Here is a 20,956-nt window from a genome sequence, read left to right on the forward strand (position 1 = left end):
AAGGCTCCCACACTTTAGCTGACATCCTGCTATCACAATTTTGAAACGCATAATCATTTCTGAGCACAGGCTCCTGCACTAATTTTGCACTGGGACCAGCAAAGAATGTAGTCAGTCCTCTCCCTAGGTTTCCAAATATTAAATTTACCAACAGTTTCCAATAAATTTATCACCATTTAACCTCTATATTTTTAAAACTTGCTGCTTCTTACCCCCAAATTACTATCAATAAAACATTCAGGTAAACACCCAAGAGCAGTGTCATTTCCTGTATTTCCTAATTTTTCCTTAATTTTTTATTGTCAAATCAGTGCCGCCTACACTACAAATGAAGCTGGAGTTGTGACTATACTTCTCAGATCAAAGACTTCGGAACTCACTGGCTGTTTGCCACTCAAAAATGAATGCACTGAAGCCTAGATCACAATTCATGTCAATTGCTTAGATACACAAATCCGTTTTCTAATAGTTGTCCAATTTCAACTATGACAGGTAACAATTCAGGCAAATCCTCAGCAATTCTTTGTGCTAGGAAGAATGCAAATAAACACGGGGGGGGGGCAGGGCGGGCGGCATCCTCATTTGCAAAGATTACTGCTAAAGAAATATGATGTAAGCAAATGTTTTGCATTCCTGAAATGCCTTGTTTCTATAGTGATCAGGTACTGAGAAGTTATTTCAAGTGCAAATATAACTTAGCGATTGCCACATGGGGCAGAATTTTTCCACCCCTACACTCCAAAAACCCAATCAGACAAGTGGCCGTAATCTGACTCCCAGCACACTGGGAGCTGAGGGGCAGGCAATGAGAGCTGCACTCGGGCCAGGGAAGGCATGAGTGACAGACCTGCAGCAAGGCGGTGGGGGTAAGTCCTTCTTTGCCTTAAGGGAACAATGTTTAGGGCCAAAAGATGAAACTCTTTTATTACAGATATTTGTGCCTTCTCTTGCAGAATTCACAAGGCGGCTACAGGGCAGGTGGTTGGTTCTTTAAAGTCTGGATACTGAGCTTAGTCAGAAGAGAAGGTAGAAGAAAGGGATGCTTTTTAACAAAATCCTCCTTATAAAGACATGTGAAAACATAGGGAGATCATTTTATGGAGTTAAATCTAGCTGTGGTAGGTTTCATCAGAAAAATTATTCACCCAGGAACTCAGCTATTCAGGAGCGGATGGGACTGGATGGGACTGGGTGTTCAGATACAGACTAATGTGTCCGGTTCACTACAACCCGATCACATCAACAAATCCCCTTTGTTCTGGAGCAAAAGAAGCAAAACAAATTGTGTTGATCCATTTCCAGTGAGTACAAACACGTAAGGGAATTGATGACAGTAACAGGGCACTGCGAGCAACACCCGGACGATCCCTCAGAAGGCCAGAGAGGTTGGTACATGCCAGCAAACTTTAGGGTTCACAGTCACCTGAGGCTGGCCTGCAAGGAAATGAGATTTTTGTGAATTTAAAGGAGGGTAGGCTAACAACATCTTAAGGAGTATACATTTTGTGTGTTTTGGTGTTTTGTTGTTTCTTAATTTCTCTGGTTGATAAAAATTGAAAGCTGAAAGAGCAACTGAGATTCACCCATCAGGTCTATGGAAAGGTGGACAGGTGTATGAATGAGCAGGAATAGAAGTCAAGGGACTGGGGGGTAGAGGAGACAGGGGTCACTGAGAGGCTGGCCTTTTTTAGGACCACCTCTCCTGGGTGCTCTCTTGCTAAAAAGGGACTGTTTTCTGCCCACCCAGCTTCCTTTACTTCCTGCTATGTCCTCTTCCTTTTTCTCAGTAAATTGGTACACAGAGGACAGCACCTGTAATATAACACCTTACCCCTTCGGCATCCAGCTAAGCCACAGACTGCTAGTGCACTCAGAAAGGATTCTCATCACTCCTTTTTCAATTTGTGAGTTCTTGGCGTTCCTCCCCTTGGAAACATTTTTAATGCCTTCCCAGGGCACCCTCGCTGCCCCACTCCAAGTGTTGGGGTTTTTTGTTTTTGTTTTTGTTTTTGTTTTGTCTCAATGTTCTTTTCCCCTAGAGAGTGCAATGTCAATATATCATCCCAGTTGGGGTTTTTCATAATTGCATGATTCACTTAGAGGAGTTCACTTGGACAAAGGACACTTGGGGTACAGCTAACTGTTCCCTCCCTTCTGGAGCCACCCCTTTTTCATCCTGCCAGCAGAACTTGGGCAGAAAATAGGTTTTCTTTCTAAGTCTGAAGCAAAGCCCTGTGTCAAACTGGAAGAGGAGTTCTAAAAGTGAACGCGGATGCTTCCCTTCACCCAAAAAACCCCACCCTATTTGTCAGTCTTTCCTCACAGTCCTTGCAAAACTATGGGCTGTTAGAGACAGGATGTGATGTGGGGGAGGCAAAGGGTCCCACAATATGTCAGGGGGAAGCTGCAAAAATTCTAAATCTCTTAGAAGTACTTGGCTTTCTTGCCCAACCCTTTATATAATCCTCTGTGATCAGATTCTCTGCTACATGTTCTCTGTACTTCACTTTCTTGACAGTCACGGGCAAAGGACAAGGGCAAATGGACAATAGTAGTTAGGGGAATTGCTCTCCCAAAGAAGAACCTAGCCATTTGTGACCAAAATGAGCAGGTACATGAATATCCTCCAACCCCACTCCTCCTCAGCTGCAGAGATCCAAAGACAGTGAGAGCAAAGTAGATCTCAGAAGAGACTTCCTTCCCAGTGACTCTCTTGCAGCAAGCCCTCTCTGCTAACCTCATCCCAAGTTTCTCCTCCTTCTCTCTATCCCTCCCTGCACACAGGCACCCCACACACTGTCCTCCAGGGCCAAGCCCACACAAGAGAAGGCAGTCTAGAAACCCCAGAGGAGAAGTCTTCCATAGGATGTTTGTCCTGGGCACCTCTCCGCGGTCACGCCCCCTCTCCCTACTAGTCCACCCAGCTCTGTCCTCTGCTGCTGGGACATGTACCTGGCCTACTTACATGCCCCAGCCTCCAGGAGCCCTTCAAGTGGAGGGGGTGGTCCGAGAGGTACCACCAAAGGCTGAGAGAGGATCGGGCACGAGGAGGGGCACGAGGAGGGGCTGTTCTTTCAAAAGCATCCCTCAGACCCTGCTTCTCCTCTGACAGACCGCTTCTGTCTGTTCACCTGGCGGCTGCCTGGGACCTGGCACCAGCCGGGAGTGGCCGCTGCCCCGCCCTGCAGAGGCGCTCCAGGCTCCCCAGGGGCCTGAGGTTGTCACGTCCCCGCGCTGGGAGCCCAGATCTGCGCGGCCGTCGCGCAGTGTCCCTAGGCTGGCCGGGCTTCTGGGCTCCTCCCACTGGCAGCCTGCGCTCCTGGCGCAGGGACAGGGAAGGAGTGCCCCTGTCCCAGCTGGGGCCCTGCCTGTTCCCACCGCCTCTGCCAGGCACCAGGAGCTCTGCTGCCCTCCACGAAGGAATTTACCTTCCCAAAAGACATCTTCTGTGGGCAGTCCCGGCTTCCTAGCAGGCCTCCTCTAAATCCCCACTCTGCTGGGGGTACGGGGACCACTCTACAAATCCATTTTCCAAATGATATTTTGAAGCTATAAGGTACAAAACTGAAAAAGACCTGTCCTTTCTTTCTTTGTTTTGCTTGCTGCTTTATGTTCAAAATATAAATAGCATATTAGATGCACAAACTTTAAAACTTGCTCTAAGGGAATTAATTCCAAAGTAAATATATTTTATTCTTAATCTTTAAAAGAAGTTGATTCAGATATTTTCCTTTCTAGGGAAAGTTGAATTGGACGATCTTTGACTATTAAATCAGAGGCTAGAATACCATCTCTTAACTACTAATTAAGGAGATTTACAGACACATTCTTTCTTGGTTTGCAACTAACGGTTGGTCATCTCTCCCCACAGCCCCCAACAAAACTGCAGATCTGTCCCACTTCCCCTAAGTTCATCAACCCTTCCAGCTGAAAGTCCGGTTTGGTGGCTTCTGATGCCCATTTGTTCTCCTTTTCAGTAAGTGTGGACCTTTGTGCAGAAGAGAGAACATCATGGTGGCTTTCAAAGGGGTCTGGACCCAAGCTTTCTGGAAGGCAGTCACAGCAGAATTTCTGGCCATGCTTATTTTTGTTCTGCTCAGCCTGGGATCCACCATCAATTGGGGTGGAGCAGAAAAGCCCTTGCCTGTCGACATGGTTCTAATTTCCCTTTGCTTTGGACTCAGCATCGCCACCATGGTGCAATGCTTTGGCCACATCAGTGGTGGCCACATCAACCCTGCAGTGACAGTGGCCATGGTATGCACCCGGAAGATCAGCATTGCCAAGTCTGTCTTCTACATCGCAGCACAGTGCCTGGGGGCCATCGTCGGAGCAGGAATTCTCTACCTGGTCACACCTCCCAGTGTGGTGGGAGGCTTGGGAGTCACCACGGTAGTCTCTTAAACTCTTACTTTCAGACTAGGATTCCAGGCTGCTTACAGATTCTGTTAAATGACACCCTAGTGGCCAGAGGGACATGAAATTTTTGATAGTTCGTGATAGAATGAAAGCTGATTCTGGCAACATTAAAAATATCCATAGGAAAGCTGGTGTGGTGGTACTCATCTGTGTTCCCAATCCTCAGGAGTCTGAGGCAAGAGGATTGTAACTTCAAGGCTAGCCTGGGCTATATACTGAGTGCCAGACTAGTCTGAGCTTCATAATACCTTGTCTCGAACAACAACAAAAAGTCTAGGTGACACAAAAGAGGTGTTGGTTTGTTTTTTTTATTTTTGTTCTTGTTTTTTTTTGGTGGGTGTTTCTCTCTCTCCTCTTACTCTCTCTTCTCTCCCCCCAACCAGTAACTATACTGACTATGCTTAAGGCATTTTATTACAATTATTTGTTCAACAGAAGAAGAAACTATTTTGTCTCTTTTCATGTTAGGAGATTTAATCAGATCTGTATGAAGGGTCAAACTTGAAAAAAAAATTGAGGTTCGATGCCACAGCTCAAGCCTACGATCCTAGCTACTTGGAAAGTAGAAATAGAGAGGATCCTGATTCAAGACCAGCCTAGGTAAAAGTTGACCATATCTCACCCAATGGTGATGTGTGGTGGCACATCTACCATCCCAATTATGCACAGGAAGTACAAATGTGATTCTAGGGCAGCCAGAACATAAAGCAAGACCCTAGCTCAAAAATAACCAAAGGAAAAGGGACTAGAAATGTGTCTCAAGAGATAGAATTTCTGCATAGCAAGTGCAAGGTCCTGAATTCAAACTCCCATATTGCCAAAAAAAAAAATTGATATCTGATCCTAGTTTTGTTCTTCTCTGATTAAGAGTAGCATTTGTTAACTCAGCAATAGGGCTAATTTTAAACACATACACACAGCTTAAATTTTATTTGTGACATCTATTAATTAATTTAAACCTAATTAACAGATTATATCATTGCCTACTAAAATTGTAAGTCTCTCAAAGTGCAGCAATAGCAGATTTAGCTTCCTTTGTAGAAAATGACATTCAGCACAAATTCCTGCTTGGTCATTGTAGAAGTAATTATCTGTGATGGTCCAAAATGAGTGTAAATTTATTCCTCCTTTTCGGGAGGGGGAAAAATTGGGGGCCTCAAATGGAGGTGGTGTAGAAGACTGAAATTAAGCATTACTTTCTATATAGATAAAATATGTTTTTCATAATGCTATGTTGTCACAGACATGTGCTCTTACTTCAATTCTGATGGAGTATTTTTCTCTCTCCAGGTTCATGGAAATCTTAGTGCTGGTCACGGTCTCCTGGTGGAGTTGATAATCACATTTCAGTTGGTGTTTACTATTTTTGCCAGTTGTGACTCCAAGCGGACTGATGTCACTGGTTCAATAGCTTTAGCAATTGGATTTTCTGTTGCAATTGGACATTTATTTGCTGTAAGTTTCCAAGTCCATTTAAATAATTGATCCATCTTATTTATCCTCACCCTAGAGCAGGCCTGAAGATGCTATGTTTTACAGCAAGAGCTCTTCCGTATCCAATCATGTTGTCCATTTCAGTGCCCATTTTGCCAACTGTGTGACAAGAATGTTGATAGAGTTGCTGACATCTTGAAGTTCCTCTAACTGATGTGACAAATAATAGCAAGTTGCAATGAATGATACTTGTTCGTAGCAATGACTATGTCAGCAATGACTGAAGTTGTTTTCTTTTTTTCCTCTAGATCAATTATACTGGGGCCAGCATGAATCCGGCCCGATCCTTTGGACCTGCAGTTATCATGGGAAATTGGGAAAACCACTGGGTAACCATTATGCTCATAATTCTTCTCTTCTTACAGTGAGGACAATCATCCACCAGGCTCTTTCTTTTTGTATTATTTTGTTCACTACTCTGTGTCACATTCCCTCATCCTGAGTCTCACTTGATTATACCTTTCATAAAGAATAGAAAAAGTGTAACACAGATTTACTGCAAAATATCTCATCTTATATCCATTCTGGGCCTTCAGTAAGAGTTGAATTTTGTTTCCTTTTTGTGTTTTTGATTTTTAAGCGTTAGTTTGGGCATGTATCAGACTGACCACAGCAGAATACATTATACATAGAAGTTGTTTATGTGGAACAAATTAAATTTGGGATAGTGTAGTGAATGGGTTATATAATAATTGAAAGAAAAGCCTTCTCAACAATAACAGATAATAAGGTTGCAAAAAAAGAAAAAGAAATAATAAAAGAAAGAAAGAACTTAAAAGTATTGTCCAAAGCAAATATATTTACCCCTTTTGTTTACAAAAGCAAAACCCAATTAATAGTATGAGAGTTGGAAGCATTTAAACTGCAGATGGTGCAGAATAAATGGTGCAAGTGTTTATGCCATTATCAGCCCAACCATAGCTGGAAAAACAAATGACTCTCAAAAAAGGGACACTTTTCAATATCAGGCCTAACCTACTTATTCATGTGGTGGCATTGTTTCCAGAGAATAGGGAGATCCATTTTTAAATATCACAACCAGTTTTGTTTCAATTTTTTTACAGCAAAGAAATTTAAATCCTTCAAATGAGTCATGAATAATTGGGAAAGCTACTCATATGTTAACTACAATACTCAATAAAAATACAAGATGTAGATAGGCCAGCTTCAAGTGGGGCTTTTATTGTCCTTTATATGTTGTGGGGGTTATTGTATAATTTTTTAATTCATGAGTATCACGGAATATGTCATTTGCATTTCAATCTTATGTATATAGTGGTTATTGACCAAGTCACACTTAGTCAGCGATGTAGCATTACAAAGAGAAAAACAGTCATGCCGTGGCTTTACAAATTGGTTTCTATGAATACTGTACTGAGCTATTAAAAGTAATTTTTACCATTAAACAGCATAGAAGTCAGTGTTCAAAAGCAAGATCTTGAAACAGCTCTAAAAAGTCATGGTCAATGACACCATCCATGAGACTGGTCATTTTGCCACTGATATTTCTATTTATGTCTCAAAAGATTTGTTCCATTACAAAAATGGGAATTTTTAATGGGCAATATATAGATCTTCTGATAAAAAGGCAACTTTTAGTTCAACTTATTTAACTAAAACTATTTTGTAATTAACTAATTTTAATTTAACTTAGAACCTGAATATGTGGGAAAATGTAGATAAAAGTTCTTTTTTATTAATTACTGGTTAACTGTGGTTAAACAGTGGGAAAATTCTTGGCCTCTTGATTAAATAAAAGGTTACCTCTTTTTTTTTTTTCTTTTTGGCAGAACTGGGGGTTTTTTTGTTGTGTTGTTTTTTGCAGTACTCAAACTTTAACTCAGGGCCTACACCTTGAGCCACACCACCAGCCCTATTTTTGTGAAGGGTTTTTCGAGATAGGGTCTCAAGATATTTGCCTGAGCTGGCCTCTAACCACAGTCCTTCTGATCTCTGCCTTCTAAGTAGCTATCATTACAGATGTGAGCCACCGGCGCCTGGCTAGTACTGGGGTTTGAAGTCAGCACTGGGGTTTGAAGTCAGGACCTTACCCACTCTAGTCAGATGCTCTATCACTTGAGCCACACCTCCAACCCCTCTTCTTGTTATTTTATGACAAATTTAATCTTGCTGAAAGTGATTTTTTAAACAATTTCATGGCAATAGTGTATGAAATTTAAAATTAATTTATAGTATATTTACTGACCAGAAATAACTCAAAATATTAATTGTGATTTTTATGCAGTACAATGACATTATGTTAATTTTCTTTATACTTTATGTAAATTTTTTCTAAATTTGTAGCAATTAAAATTCTTTACAAGATTTTAAAAGACAAAGCACATAACACTTTGTTTTAGAATAGCAACTTGGCCCTGAGATTTGTTTATTTTTGAGAACATGAAGCTGGTTGTCTCCTTCTTAGTGTTTGGGAGAAGGTAATAATTATTTAACAGTGCCTATTCTCCCTTGTGGGATTTGAAGCCTGTGAAATCCTACCAGTCTAATGAGATCTTAGCAAAAGAACAAAAATCAAAGACATTAAGAGGAGGGCTCTCATTTCACCTTTGAAAGGACCTACATAGGGAGATAAACTCTCCCTTGAGTTCTTTCATGTTCACCATAAAGAACTTGGTTCTTCCAGCCACTCTGCCAACAGCTTCCCAGTTAAGGATATGTGTTCAGCTTCAGCTGAAAGTTTGGATTTTCTTTAGATTTTATAGTGAGGGTGCTAAGTGAGATTAATTTCCAAAGGGTATTTTAAGCAAGAAGCATTCACCGTATTTTTTTCAAATGAAAGACAAGACAGTATTAAGACAGTTTACGTGAGACAGACACAACTCAACCACCTGCTAGGCATGAGCTTTTAAGTAAGCTTCTTTCCCCTCAGAGCACTGGTTACCTTACCCAAAAATGTGCAGATTTTAATAATAATATTGATCTCAAAGCTTACTGTTAGAATTAAATGAGATACAGGAAAAGTGCTCGGTACAGCCAACTCAGAGACAGCACCCAGTAAACAAGGTTTCTGTTGACCAAATGGATCTGTTGAATGAGGGCCTAACATTCTACACCCTATGCTGCTTTAAAGAAAATGTTGAACAGGGCGCTGGTGGCTCACGCCTGTCATCCCATCAGCTCAGGAGGCAGAGATCAGGAGGATCGTAGTTTGAAGCCAACCCTGGCAAATAGATAATGAGACCCTATCTCAAAAATACTCAACACACATTTTTAAAATAGGCTAATGGAGTGCCTCAAGTGGTAGTGTGCCTGAGTAGCAAGCGAGAGGCCCTGAGTTCAAACCCTAGAACCACCAAAGAAAGAGGAAGAGGAAGAAGGAAGGAGAAGGAAGAAGGAAGGAGGAGGAGGAGGAGGAGGAAAAAGAGGAGGAGGAAGAAAGTGTTGCAGTTCATTCAAACCCAAAACTTTGTTAATCCTTGGACTGGAGGTGTGGCTCAAATGGTAGAGCACCTGCCTAGTAAGTGCTTGGCCCTGAGTTCAAACTACAGTACTGCCAAAAGGGAAAAAAAAACCCTTAGTTTATTGTAGGCACATAATTGATATAATTTTAGAAACCTATTCGTTGAAGTCCTTTGGCATTACTACTTCTTCACTAACCAGCAGCCATAAACTCAATACAGGTTTTTTCACTAAACACCATGAAGAGAGAAAAACTCTCTGCAACAAGAGATGTGACCACTTAAAACCATGGAGTTTTAAGTAAATCAATTCACCAAATTTTAAAGAAAAAGAAGCATGCAGTATAAGGGAAACAATAACTTATAGTCAACTTCATCACACACATCTTTAAATTGTTTAAGAATCATGAAATGGAGCTGGCTCTGATGAGCTAGGAACTCTTAAGTACTTTACAAGTATTGTTTCATCTTCACACCCCATGAGGTATGTGTTATTATAGTCCCCTCTTTGCAGATAAGGAAGTCAAGTGACTGGTAAAAAGCACTCACAAAAATGCTAAGTGGTGGAGCTGGGATTACATTTATCATGACATACTGAATAACTAAAGCCTCAAATGATAAAACTACAATCCTGATTATGCAGAAAATCAAAGCAAGGTGGCAATATTGACCAAATAAGAGAAGTACTCTTCAGAAATTCTTTTGCCTTTTTTCTATTTTAGTTGAAGAATTCCTAGTGTGTGCTTAATTTGTACAACCACCAAAGAAGAGTTATCTTAATATTAAGAATTACCAGAAAATTGATAAGCTAATAGCTTGGGACACTGAGGCAAGAGGGTTGTAAGTTCAAGGCCAGCCTGGGCTATGTACTGAGACCCACTCCACCCACCCACCCAAAAAAAGAATTATCACAAAATTCAAAATGTAATTATTGAAAGGAAGAAATAATTCTTTCTTATTTCCTATTCAAATGTTACTTAATAATTTGTGTGGATTTGGTGTATTTTCTCATTTCCTTTCCAATTGCCCTCTTTTTTTTGTGCATGACACAGTTGCTGTCTAATTTAACCCAGATAAATTCTGAGTTGTTTGATGAAATAGTTTTTCTTTCTTTAAACTTTATCCTATTCCATCTTTCTCCCAGATTTATTGGGTTGGACCAATAATAGGAGCTGTCCTTGCTGGTGGTCTTTACGAATATGTCTTCTGTCCAGATGTTGAACTCAAACGGCGTTTTAAGGAAGCCTTTAGCAAAGCATCCCAGCAAACAAAAGGGAGCTACATGGAAGTGGAGGACAACAGAAGTCAGGTGGAGACTGAGGACTTGATTCTGAAACCTGGAGTGGTGCATGTGATTGACATTGACCGTGGAGATGAGAAGAAGGGGAAAGACCCATCCGGAGAGGTATTGTCTTCAGTATGACTAGAAGATAGCACTGAAAGCAGACGAGACTCCTTAGAACTGTCCTCAGATTTCCTTCCACCCATTAAGGAAACAGATTTGTTATAAATTAGACATATGCAAGCTTGTGGTTTCACATCAATTACTCAGTCTGAACAATAACTCTTTCATTATTTACCGAGGAGAAAGGGAGAAACCTATTATAAATTTGAAATTCCAAGACAGAAATCTTTTAAAGTATCCCCAGAGCAAATACACATCTAGTTTATCTAGTTGCCTTTCACCAGTAACCTATTTAAAATGTGTATCAAGATTTGGTTAAGTCATGCCTTACAGAACATACAGACACACCTATCAACTTGTATTTCCTCTATGAAGAAATTGGTATCATCAATCCTCATTTGAATAGTCCATTAAACTGAGTTTAACAATGGGAAAAAATGTAGTATGTCACAGAGTCATGCACACTCAAGAGAGGAAATATAATAAAACTGCCTCGGCAAAATAATATTAACGAGGGTCATTGCTAATTGACTGTTTCCACCTATGTTGCAAGCACCCAATTTTCAACCCCAATTCCAGTTCATAATAATCCTTCTTCCTCCTCAATATTCAAAATAGTGTGAAGTTAAAGCCCAGAAATTTGGACAGAATATTCAGAAAGCTTGTGTATTTGTTAGTTAAACCTAATAAAACATCCAAGTCATAAAGGACTGAGATTCAGGATGAGCAGACTTGTGAAATCTTGTGCAAGTGGGGGGAAAATTACCATCATACAAAAATCACATGGAAAAAAGGAAGACAGTATTCTTGTATCAAATGATTGAGCTGTTTTCAGTGTACATCCTCAAATGCACCATACAAGATTAACAATCTAAGCTTTTAACCATTTAACCATTTTGCTTACTTTTTTTAATTTATTGACAAAACTGGGGAGTTTGTTTGTAATTTTGGCTATCTGAATGTAAACATTAACTAAGACATATTTTTGATAAGAACGTAACTAGTTGAATCCTGACTTTTTCTTGGTTATTAAGCCCTGCTCCCTCTAGAAGGTGTAAACTGGTCCTGTCTAGTCCTAACATCTGCTACTTTCTCACTTCTCATGACATTGGTTGACAGTTTTCACTGCAAGTGCAATATCTGAGTGAATTAAAATGTATGACAGACAAGGCAGATATGGTGACAGAGTAAAAGGGCAAGGACATCCACTCTGAGTTCAAAACTGACTAAATGACCAATCTTTCATTTGTAGAGATTTTGTATATAACCCAACATGTTTTTCTGTATTCTCATTACTGACTACTTATTTTGTTCACACAATTGTTTTTCCTGCACTGCTTTGCCTTTTGCCGGGGTAGAATGTTCTCTGAGAACTCCAGTTTGTATCATCTTAACAGTCTAATCTAGCGTTTATCTTAGACAAAGAGCTACAAATGTCAGTGGCTTGTAAATAGCTGATAATCAAGAGCTTTCTTCTCCCAACACAATTCCAACTATGTGTTGCTTTTTAGTGTTAATGGCAGTTGTGTTTCTGTGGCAGTGAGATAATGGACCACTATTAAACCTGATTCTGTTCGGTGCTAGTAAATAGTGAAGTGGAAATTCTCAGAAAGCCATCACACCAGTGTACTTCCTGTAAGACCACTGGCAAGTTTTAAGGCAGATGCCTGAAATACAAGTCCCTTTTTCAGGGGCGTGGCCAAGTCTCACACTAGGCTGACTAGGTGACACCTACAGGAACTATAGTGCCAAGGGTAACTTGTACCCATTATGTCAAGCATTTGCACAATATGTCACTAAAGGCTTAATATCAAGATGGTTTGATTCAAAAGAAAGTATCAATCATCTGCAAACATGTCAGGTCCAAAATGAATTTAATTTACAAGGAAGAGTTAAACAGATTCCTGTATACACTTACAAAATATTGGCTTATAATTTTAATTCTGTCATATGGTTTACTTCATATACACTCACTTCCAATTATAGCATTCAATACATTAAGGTGTAAACAAAAAAGAAAAAGAGTGAAATGATACTTCTGTAAATTGTTTACCACTAGCTAGCAGAGTTCCTGTCACATAGTAGATACTCAAAATAAAAGTGTTAGTTAATAAATAAATACATATATATATATATGTAAATTTGGGATTTAGAATACAAATAATTTTCTTTTAATCTTCATTTTTGCTCAGTATTTAATAAAAGCATGGTTTCAAGTGTTATCAAAGGAAGGCAATATAAATGTGAAAAACATAAAATATTTTTTTGCATTCCACTGTGTTTAGGGCATGAAGTGAATGAAAGCTTTAGTACTTTTTTTCCCCGCATATGAGACAACATATTTTGTATTTCACTCAAGGCTCTGCCAGTAAAAAGTAATGAAATTGTACCTTTCTAATGACATGTATACAGCAGGGGTCTATTGCCTTATGGATGGCACCAAATTATCCCAGTGTGTTAGGAGACCAGGGCTTTTTCCTTTAATCCCTTCTTATTAATGAAGTGCACAGTGCTGCTCCCACGAGACGGCTGCTGACAGATACACAGAGAAGGGATCAGAAAGGAGAAATTGGCACGACATAAATGAATTACACCCCATCACGGAACAATGCCAACTGTCTCTTCCCTCAGGAAGAATACACAAAACCCCCCAAATTACAAGGTGGTCCTTACACTGAAAATCTGCGCAGTTTACCAAACCAGTACAAAAAGGAAGGAATCATTCTAATACTTGGGGCCCAGATTTTTGAAAGTCTATTTCCATTGCTAAAGAGAACATTTTCTTCTAAAAGTTCTAACTTCTTGCACTGGCAGAATATTTTTCTGGGGCTGTTGGAGTGGCTCAAGTAGTAGTGTGCCTGCCTAGCAAGTGTGAGGCCCTCAGTTCAAACCTCAGTACCACTAAAAAAATATTTTTTCCTGTAACCTAAACAATTGGTAAATTTAAAATGCTTGCTCCTGCCACCTGACACTTTTCATAAATTCTTACACCTGCATCATCTGAGCCTTTTCCTACTGCAACTTATAGACACCAGCTAGAGCTGCTGCTCAGTGTTGAAAATTTTGCAAGGAGATTAGAAATATTTGGAATATATATATACGATAGAAACACTCCACTGATTTATTAGAGGTCTGATTTCAAAAAGCACAGAATATTCTAGGTCATGAATCCAGGCAACATGTGTATTGGTTTAAACTTGATAATTACAAGGAAATTCCAAAGTAGAGTAGCAAATTCAAATGTGAAAATTAATCCTGGCAAGGCCCTTTGTTGAAGCATGTTGATGCATCCCCACACATTGTGACCATGTGACAGAGAAATCGCTTTTGTGACAACTGAAGATGACAGTCTGAGCTGAATAGACAACCTTATCAAAAAACATAAAAGTCAATATAAATTGTCATCACATGCACTATAGAACATGTGAATTTAGAACATATTATACCTGGAAGTAATTGTGTCTTCCCTCATGTGCTTACGGCATAAAAATTATTAGGAAAATGTGGTTACTATGTAGAAGTTAACATAACAAAAATCATTTTCTTTACCTCTAGTTTTTTGAGTTCACATTTACATTTTAATACTTTACAGATCGCCCAAAAACAGCACTAATCTTGAAACCCATAATCTCTGAAATAAATGGAAGACTTTTAACTCAAGGATCGAACACTGTGGCCACTCACTTTTGCAAATGACTCCTGGTAGCCTGTGAAAATACATATCAAATAAAAGTTGTACAAGATGTGCAATGAACACTAAATTTAAAAGCAACTATAGTGTTACCTGTTCATGTTGAAAATCAAAGAGCTAAATGTTAAGTCTAATTTCTGTAACCCACTAAAATGTATTTCTATATTCTTTTCAGGATTAATTAAATAAATATACAATTGATAAAATATAAGAAACAATTTTTTATCACTTTTATGACCCAAATCTCAATGAAATTTTAATTCATGGTAAACTAAGGGGGGAATAAATTGAGCATATGGTTATAGTCACAAGTTTTTCTTAACTAAAATGTTATTCCAACATTAGAGCTAAAGTTAGATTTAAACCATAATGTCGAATGTTTGGAATAATCTATTAAAGTATTAGCATTGTGGTTTAGCATAATTTCCAAGAATTATGTTGCATCTCATACTCCTAAGCTTGTGCAAATACACTTTCAAATGTTTTAAAAGGTAAATGTGTTTGATGACACTCAAAAACACAGTTGTAGTTTTTACATGTTAGATCTTATGAGCTTCCTTTAGAATGAACAGGAGGTTTACATATTTGAATATAATTGACACCAAATGAAACAGTAGTGAATCCATGAAATGAAATGTATTTTTGAAAGTCTGCAGAGCATACACTGTGGTAGTTCCTAATACAGACAGTGAAAATTACATTTTCACAAGTTTACTTCAGAATGCCCTCATCTATGCAAAATGGATAGCGACTATTACCATAGTGAGTCTAAAAGTGAAGACTGCACAACTGTGATTGGTATTGCTGAGTAGACAATCCATCCTCAGGGCATTTGGCAGATTCTGCCTACACAGATGGACAATGCAGGCTCAGTGAGTACTGACTTAGCCCCTTGGGTTCTTGGTTTGAGGGCCTTCTCAATTTCAAGAGGTTACAGACCCTCGGTAGAGGACTGAGGATAACCGTTATGTAGAAAACAACCCATCAGATAAGGATGAGTCATGCTTTAGGAGCCAGACAGATACATACCCCTCAGCGCATTCGTCCCATTGTGGTGAAATTATTTGTTTACCTGTCTGTCTCCTCAAGTGGATTCTACACTCCATAAGGGCTAAGACTCTGTCTTATTGATTCTATATCTTTGCCCATCCCCAACCCCACACCTAGGCATTGATATTTTACTCAATAATTACTCATTCCACAGATAAAAAAAGAAATTAATTAGTACCTTACAATCATTAGGAAATGCCACAAAGCTCTATTCTTTAATCTAGCTTTTTTTTTTTTTTTTTGCTGCATAAATGTGTGCTAAGTATTTGAATCCTTACAACTCCAGTTAGGACCCCAAAATTAGCTCAAACACTAAAGAAAACAGGAAATGCACTAAGAATGCACCACTAATTGGATTTCTAAAATTTATACCTAATGTGTAGGCAACAAGACATGTTTTCATTGCTATATTTGTACAATGGCCAGATGTTAGATGAAATTTAGCTCAATGAGTATTTCAGCAGGAAAAGTATTTTAACAAGCATGGAAAGCTAGAGATATAAATGTCAGCCTGCTTGTAGATAATTATCCTACTTGGAAAATGTCCAAATCAATATGTCACCTGAATTAATTCTTACCATTTTTTCAAATTTTCCACTTCTCCATTGTTGGGTTTTATGCAACATTGAAGACTCTAAAAAGCTGAGTTGAATTCTTCTATCTCCACATATTTAGGAATCTCTGAGAGGCCATGACACTGATGCTTCTAACCCTTTGCAGACCTCAGTGATTGCACATGACTACTGGCCAGTAAATGTAAAATAAATGATTGGATGGATGGATGGATGGATGGATAGAAGAAATACTACAATCTGCAGGTATTAACTTGATCTGTGAGTGAGTGAAAATCATAGCCTATATTCCATCTTCCCTTCAAAGGCCACTTTTCACAGAAGAGCTGTCAATTTCTGAAAGCATTAGTCAAGAATAAAAAGGGAGGAGAAAAAAATGAATAGATTCAAATAATTATCAATTATGGGCTTTAAAATTTATAAATATTACCCTCAAGCATTTAAACCTCAAAGCTCATTATGAGGTACGCATTGCTATCATTCCCATTTCCAAAAATGAGGAAACCACGTCTCAAAGGGAATAAGTCAATTTCCCCAAATCACATAACAGTAGTAAAGCAAAAACTGAGACCTATAACTGAATGAAGCCAGTCCCCAACATAACTGCTTTCAATCTTACAAAGCTCTCCCATGTATCTGTCATGGGAATCCTCATTGTTCCACACCATTCCACACCACCAGGGAACAATAAATTAAATGTAAGTGATTTTAATAAGTATTACAGAGATACAGCAAAGGTCTCAAATAAGAGAATGGGGTGGCCAGGCCTGGTGGCTCATGCCTGTAATTCCAGGTGATTGGGAGATGAAAACAGGAGGATTGCAATTCAAGACCTAGCTGGGCAAAAAGTTAGCAAGACCCTAACTCAAAAAACAGATTGGACATGGTGGTTCATGTCCTTAGTCCTAGTTACTCAAGAGGCAGGATCACAGTCTGCCTGAATGGAGGCCAGCAGGGACAAAAGCATGAGACAATATCTGAAAAAATAAACAAAAGCAAAAAGAAAGGGCTGTGGGTATAATTCAAGTGGTAGAGCCTGAGGCCCTAAATTCAATCTCCAGTATTTCTAGAGAGGGAGAGAAAGAGGGAGAAGTAGGAAGAGGGGTAGGGGGGGAGAGAGAGAGAGAGAATAGGGTGGAGGGCTGCAATGGATTTTCTTAGGACTTTAGATATTTAGGAAACTCTTGGCTTATTTTTTTCTTGGAAAACATTATCATGGGCACTATTTAAGATGTTTTTCCATTTGACCCCAAAAAACACTAAAGTCATCTACATTTCAATAATAATAATAGCTTTGTACTGTTGAGCACCTCTGCAACAGGTACACATTTTTCCATTTGCTCATCCTCAGAGAAGACTTGTGAGGTAAGTATTGCTGTGATCCTTATTTTACCTATGAGGAAAATGAAGTCTGAGGTGTGTGAGTGGTGGGTTCAAGGTCACCGGGTTCCTATGTGCCACACATGGGGACTGTCCACAGTTCTCTGTGCCTCCCCACTGCCCTGTGTGGGCTCATGAATGCAATGCTTTCAAGTTCCAATCATTTCAACTTTCATTATCTGCCTTTCCCAAGCCTTTGATTTTTCTTATCAATAAAGATTGCAATGCATTGGAACCTCTCAGTTGTTCCGACCTAATCTCTTATTATCACTTTGACCACCTCTGAAAGGAGATTTAAACACTCAAGTGCAAATGTCCCAAAGATAAATGAGCTAAACAAAGTATGTGTGAAAGGAATTTTGAAGGGCCAAGAAAGCTTTCTTCAGTGAGCAGGAATAGAACAGAAACCTCTTATACCTGAACCTTCCACTTTTTTATTCAAAATCAGCTATTTGATTTATCAAATTTGATAATTTCTCTTTGCCCTTCATTGATGCTTAAGCCTCAATATGCATTTCAATCATTATTTACCTATTAATCACCCAGTCCACATATGCTTGAGTGCCTATTGTGTTCAAGGGTCTATAAAAAGTTTTAACAAATAAAATGTATTTATTAAATGTACATTTTAATAGAGTATTAATAAGGGAATCAATCAGTAGTGTTCGGCAATCATCAGAACTACTGCATAATCACTGGCCCTACACCAGCCCACAGTTAAAAGGCTGATTTTAAAGTAATAAGAAAATAAAACTACTTTTCAGCCTTTAAATAAAGGTAATTTTGAATACTTTTATTCAAATTATAACATTCATAGAATATCAAATTGTAGCAATGTCTCACACTGGCAAGAGTTTTGGACAATAATTGGCTATAATGACCACTGCCCACACTTTCACCTTCAATAAAGAGAGAAATAGTTGTGTGTATTAAATAAGATTGAATATACCTGGTACCACCTATGTGCCAAACTACAGAATTGTGGGCTAAGTCCCCAAATATTTTGACTCCAGACAAGCAGAAGCTAGATAGATGATAGATAGATAGATAGATAGATAGATAGATCCTTAAACATGTATTGCCAATAACTATGAGAAATTACTTGTTTTAAGAGAAAGGAAATGGGGGGGAGGAGAATGATAGAGGGGGTGATTTCAACTATGATGTATTATAAGAGCATTTGTAAATGTCACAATGTACCCCTAGTACAACAATAATATAGCAAAAATATAAATTCAAAAAACAACTTTTAAAAAAGAGAAAGAAGTAAAAGAGGGGAGGAAGAAATTAAGAGAGGAAGGCATCAATCCCTCAGTAACAAAAGTAAGGAAAGTGGGACTCCAGCTCTCCTTCCCCTCTCTCAGTGGGTAATTGCTAAAACAGCAGTTGTCCCTAGACAGAGAAAAATCTCTGTGCAGCCAGGCATGGTAGCCTGGCTACCACGAGTTTAAGGCCAGGCTGGGTTACATAACAAGACCCTGACTCAAAAATAAAAATAAAGATTCCTGTGTTAAGTCAGTGTGTTTTTGCCATCCAATATTGCAATCACTGCCTATAGAGAAATGTACTGTGCATTACCTATGACAAACTAAAGCCCTTCTCTCAATTTTAATTATCAAAATGTCAGGCTAAAGGGAACACAATTCTCCCTGTACAGTGAAATGACTCACTGCATCTTGATTTTTCATCTAAGAATGTAGATAAAAGCAAGATCTCCTCATTTCTCTCTAGAAATCTAGTCTAATTTTTGAAAAATTTAAAAATGTATTTCTTTAAGAAAAAAACATAAGCCTAAATCTCAACCCATGACTCTTGGAAATACTTCACCACACTAAGTTACTTCATGATTTCAATGTCAAAACTTATCACAAAGGACTGGAGTTTTATCTCATTGTTCCAAAAGCTGATGTTATGGAAACAGCTGAACTGAAGAATGAGAGTGGCTGAGATTTCTCTAGCGACCTGCAATAAGGAAGAGTGGAGAAATACCGATACAGATTATTCAGCCCTGTGGTGTTAGTTCATTGTGGTTAAATCATTCATATTCTTTGAACTCTAATAAAAAATTCTCATCAAACAATGGTGACATTTTCATCTCATCAAAGTTTAATCACAAGAGTATTGTAATTCTGATTTTCTTCACCTCAGTTCAAATTGAAAGTAATTGTCAGTCATCATTTTAATTCTAACCATTACATCAATTCTTACATGTTCTCCCTTTACGTTATCATGGCCCATTTTGCTCTCTAAGAAGCATGTCATTTTTTTCTATTATTCAAGCAGTTTGAAAAGAACTTTGTCACCTACTTACAAATAGTACACTTAGGTTCATCTTAAAATACATTTGAGATAACAAATTAACATGAATGGAAATTTTTTTCTTAAAACACTGAGAGACATGAGTAGGAATAAGTTCTAACTATTGAATTGTTTGATGTTGCTAGACCATCTAATTGCCTCAACTCTTAATTATTTCAAAAACTAATTTAGCAGCCCTCCCCCCACCACACATACCCCGAATGTTTGGCCTTCCATGCACAAAAGCAGAGAGGGAAGCACTTGACTAATTTTCTTCCACTGGTGTTTGGAAAATACTTTTATACCAAAACACCCTGGGATCTGAGTTTACAAATGAAAGCAAATTTATCCCAACTGAGACAGTGTCCTGCTCTTTCCTGCAGATGAGAAGTTACTCTTAATCACTACCCCCAAGGGTATATGGAAAACCAGCAACAAAATTCAAGAAAACTATAGGATTTGGTATACCATCCTATGTTTTCCACAAAGAGTATGCATTGCTTTAAGAATCAGAATAGAAAAAAATAAAGGATAAATTTAAAGAGGCCTAAGATGTATGATTTAAATATATGGATCAAAGAGGGACACAGAATATAGAATGTGGAACTTTCCAAAGAGTAATTGTCCTCTTCCAAAGAGTAATTGTCCTCCTGTCTGTGTCTATATCAAAGAACAGAAAGGCACAACTAAAGAAGACTTCCTGAACTCAGGTTCTTATAGAATCAGAGAACAAGCAATGGCAAGAAGTCAAGAAGGTCATGAGGAAACTGGGACAAACTGGCAAACTCAGCTCAGCAAATTTGTGTCACCTGAGTACTTGAATCCTGTGTGGCCAGATCTACTGATTTCTCAGGCAAACTTGAAATTCAAAATTGTATATGAAGATGCAAATTCTCTTCCATTCGCTAAACTGAAGATCTCTAAAGTCCATATTGCTTTCATCCATACTTCCTCCACTTGGTTCAAACCAATGCAATATATAATTGTGCTAGCCTCCAAACTCATTGGTTCTCAAGCACAGTGACTTTGCCTGCCAGGAGATAACTAGCAATGTAGGGATATCTTTGGTTCTAACTAGGTGTGAGCTCCTGGAATCTAGAGGGAGAAGACATCAAGGATGCTTCTGAACATCCTACCATGCATAGGGTCCAGAATCCCAAAAAAAAAGAATTATCTGGCCCAATGTATTCAATATTGATGAGGTTGAGAAACTGCAACTAACCAACCT

General features: G+C 38.7%; 1 protein-coding gene across 4 annotated transcripts; it reads left to right on the plus strand.

Annotated features, from left to right (window-relative positions):
- The first annotated feature begins 708 nt into the window (after positions 1 to 708).
- Aqp4 (aquaporin 4) lies at positions 709 to 14,646 on the plus strand. Of its 4 annotated transcripts, none has more exons than XM_020178265.2 (6): positions 709 to 866; positions 3,978 to 4,392; positions 5,710 to 5,874; positions 6,162 to 6,242; positions 10,477 to 10,737; positions 14,330 to 14,646. In XM_020178265.2, exons 1-6 carry the CDS (start codon positions 835 to 837, stop codon positions 14,348 to 14,350), a joined length of 975 nt encoding a protein of 324 aa, XP_020033854.1. In that variant the 5' UTR covers positions 709 to 834; the 3' UTR covers positions 14,351 to 14,646. The 4 variants fall into 4 exon arrangements, with proteins under 4 accessions (XP_020033854.1, XP_020033855.1, XP_073926210.1 ...); XM_074070109.1 differs by having other exon boundaries at positions 737 to 866; positions 3,872 to 4,392; XM_074070110.1 differs by lacking the exon at positions 709 to 866 and adding an exon at positions 3,386 to 3,556.
- Positions 14,647 to 20,956: the final 6,310 nt, after the last annotated feature.

The sequence above is a fragment of the Castor canadensis genome, chromosome 4, assembly GCF_047511655.1.
Source record: "Castor canadensis chromosome 4, mCasCan1.hap1v2, whole genome shotgun sequence".
In the NCBI taxonomy this organism is placed as follows: Eukaryota; Metazoa; Chordata; class Mammalia; order Rodentia; family Castoridae; genus Castor; species Castor canadensis.

Bases quoted from the DNA above. Each gene is read 5' to 3' on its own strand.
- Aqp4 (XM_020178265.2), top strand. From the start codon at position 835: ATGAGTGACAGACCTGCAGCAAGGCGGTGGGG. The intron at 5,875-6,161 runs GTAAGTTTCCAA...TTTTTCCTCTAG, and splicing joins CAATTGGACATTTATTTGCT to ATCAATTATACTGGGGCCAG. The intron at 6,243-10,476 runs GTAACCATTATG...TCTTTCTCCCAG, and splicing joins GAAATTGGGAAAACCACTGG to ATTTATTGGGTTGGACCAAT.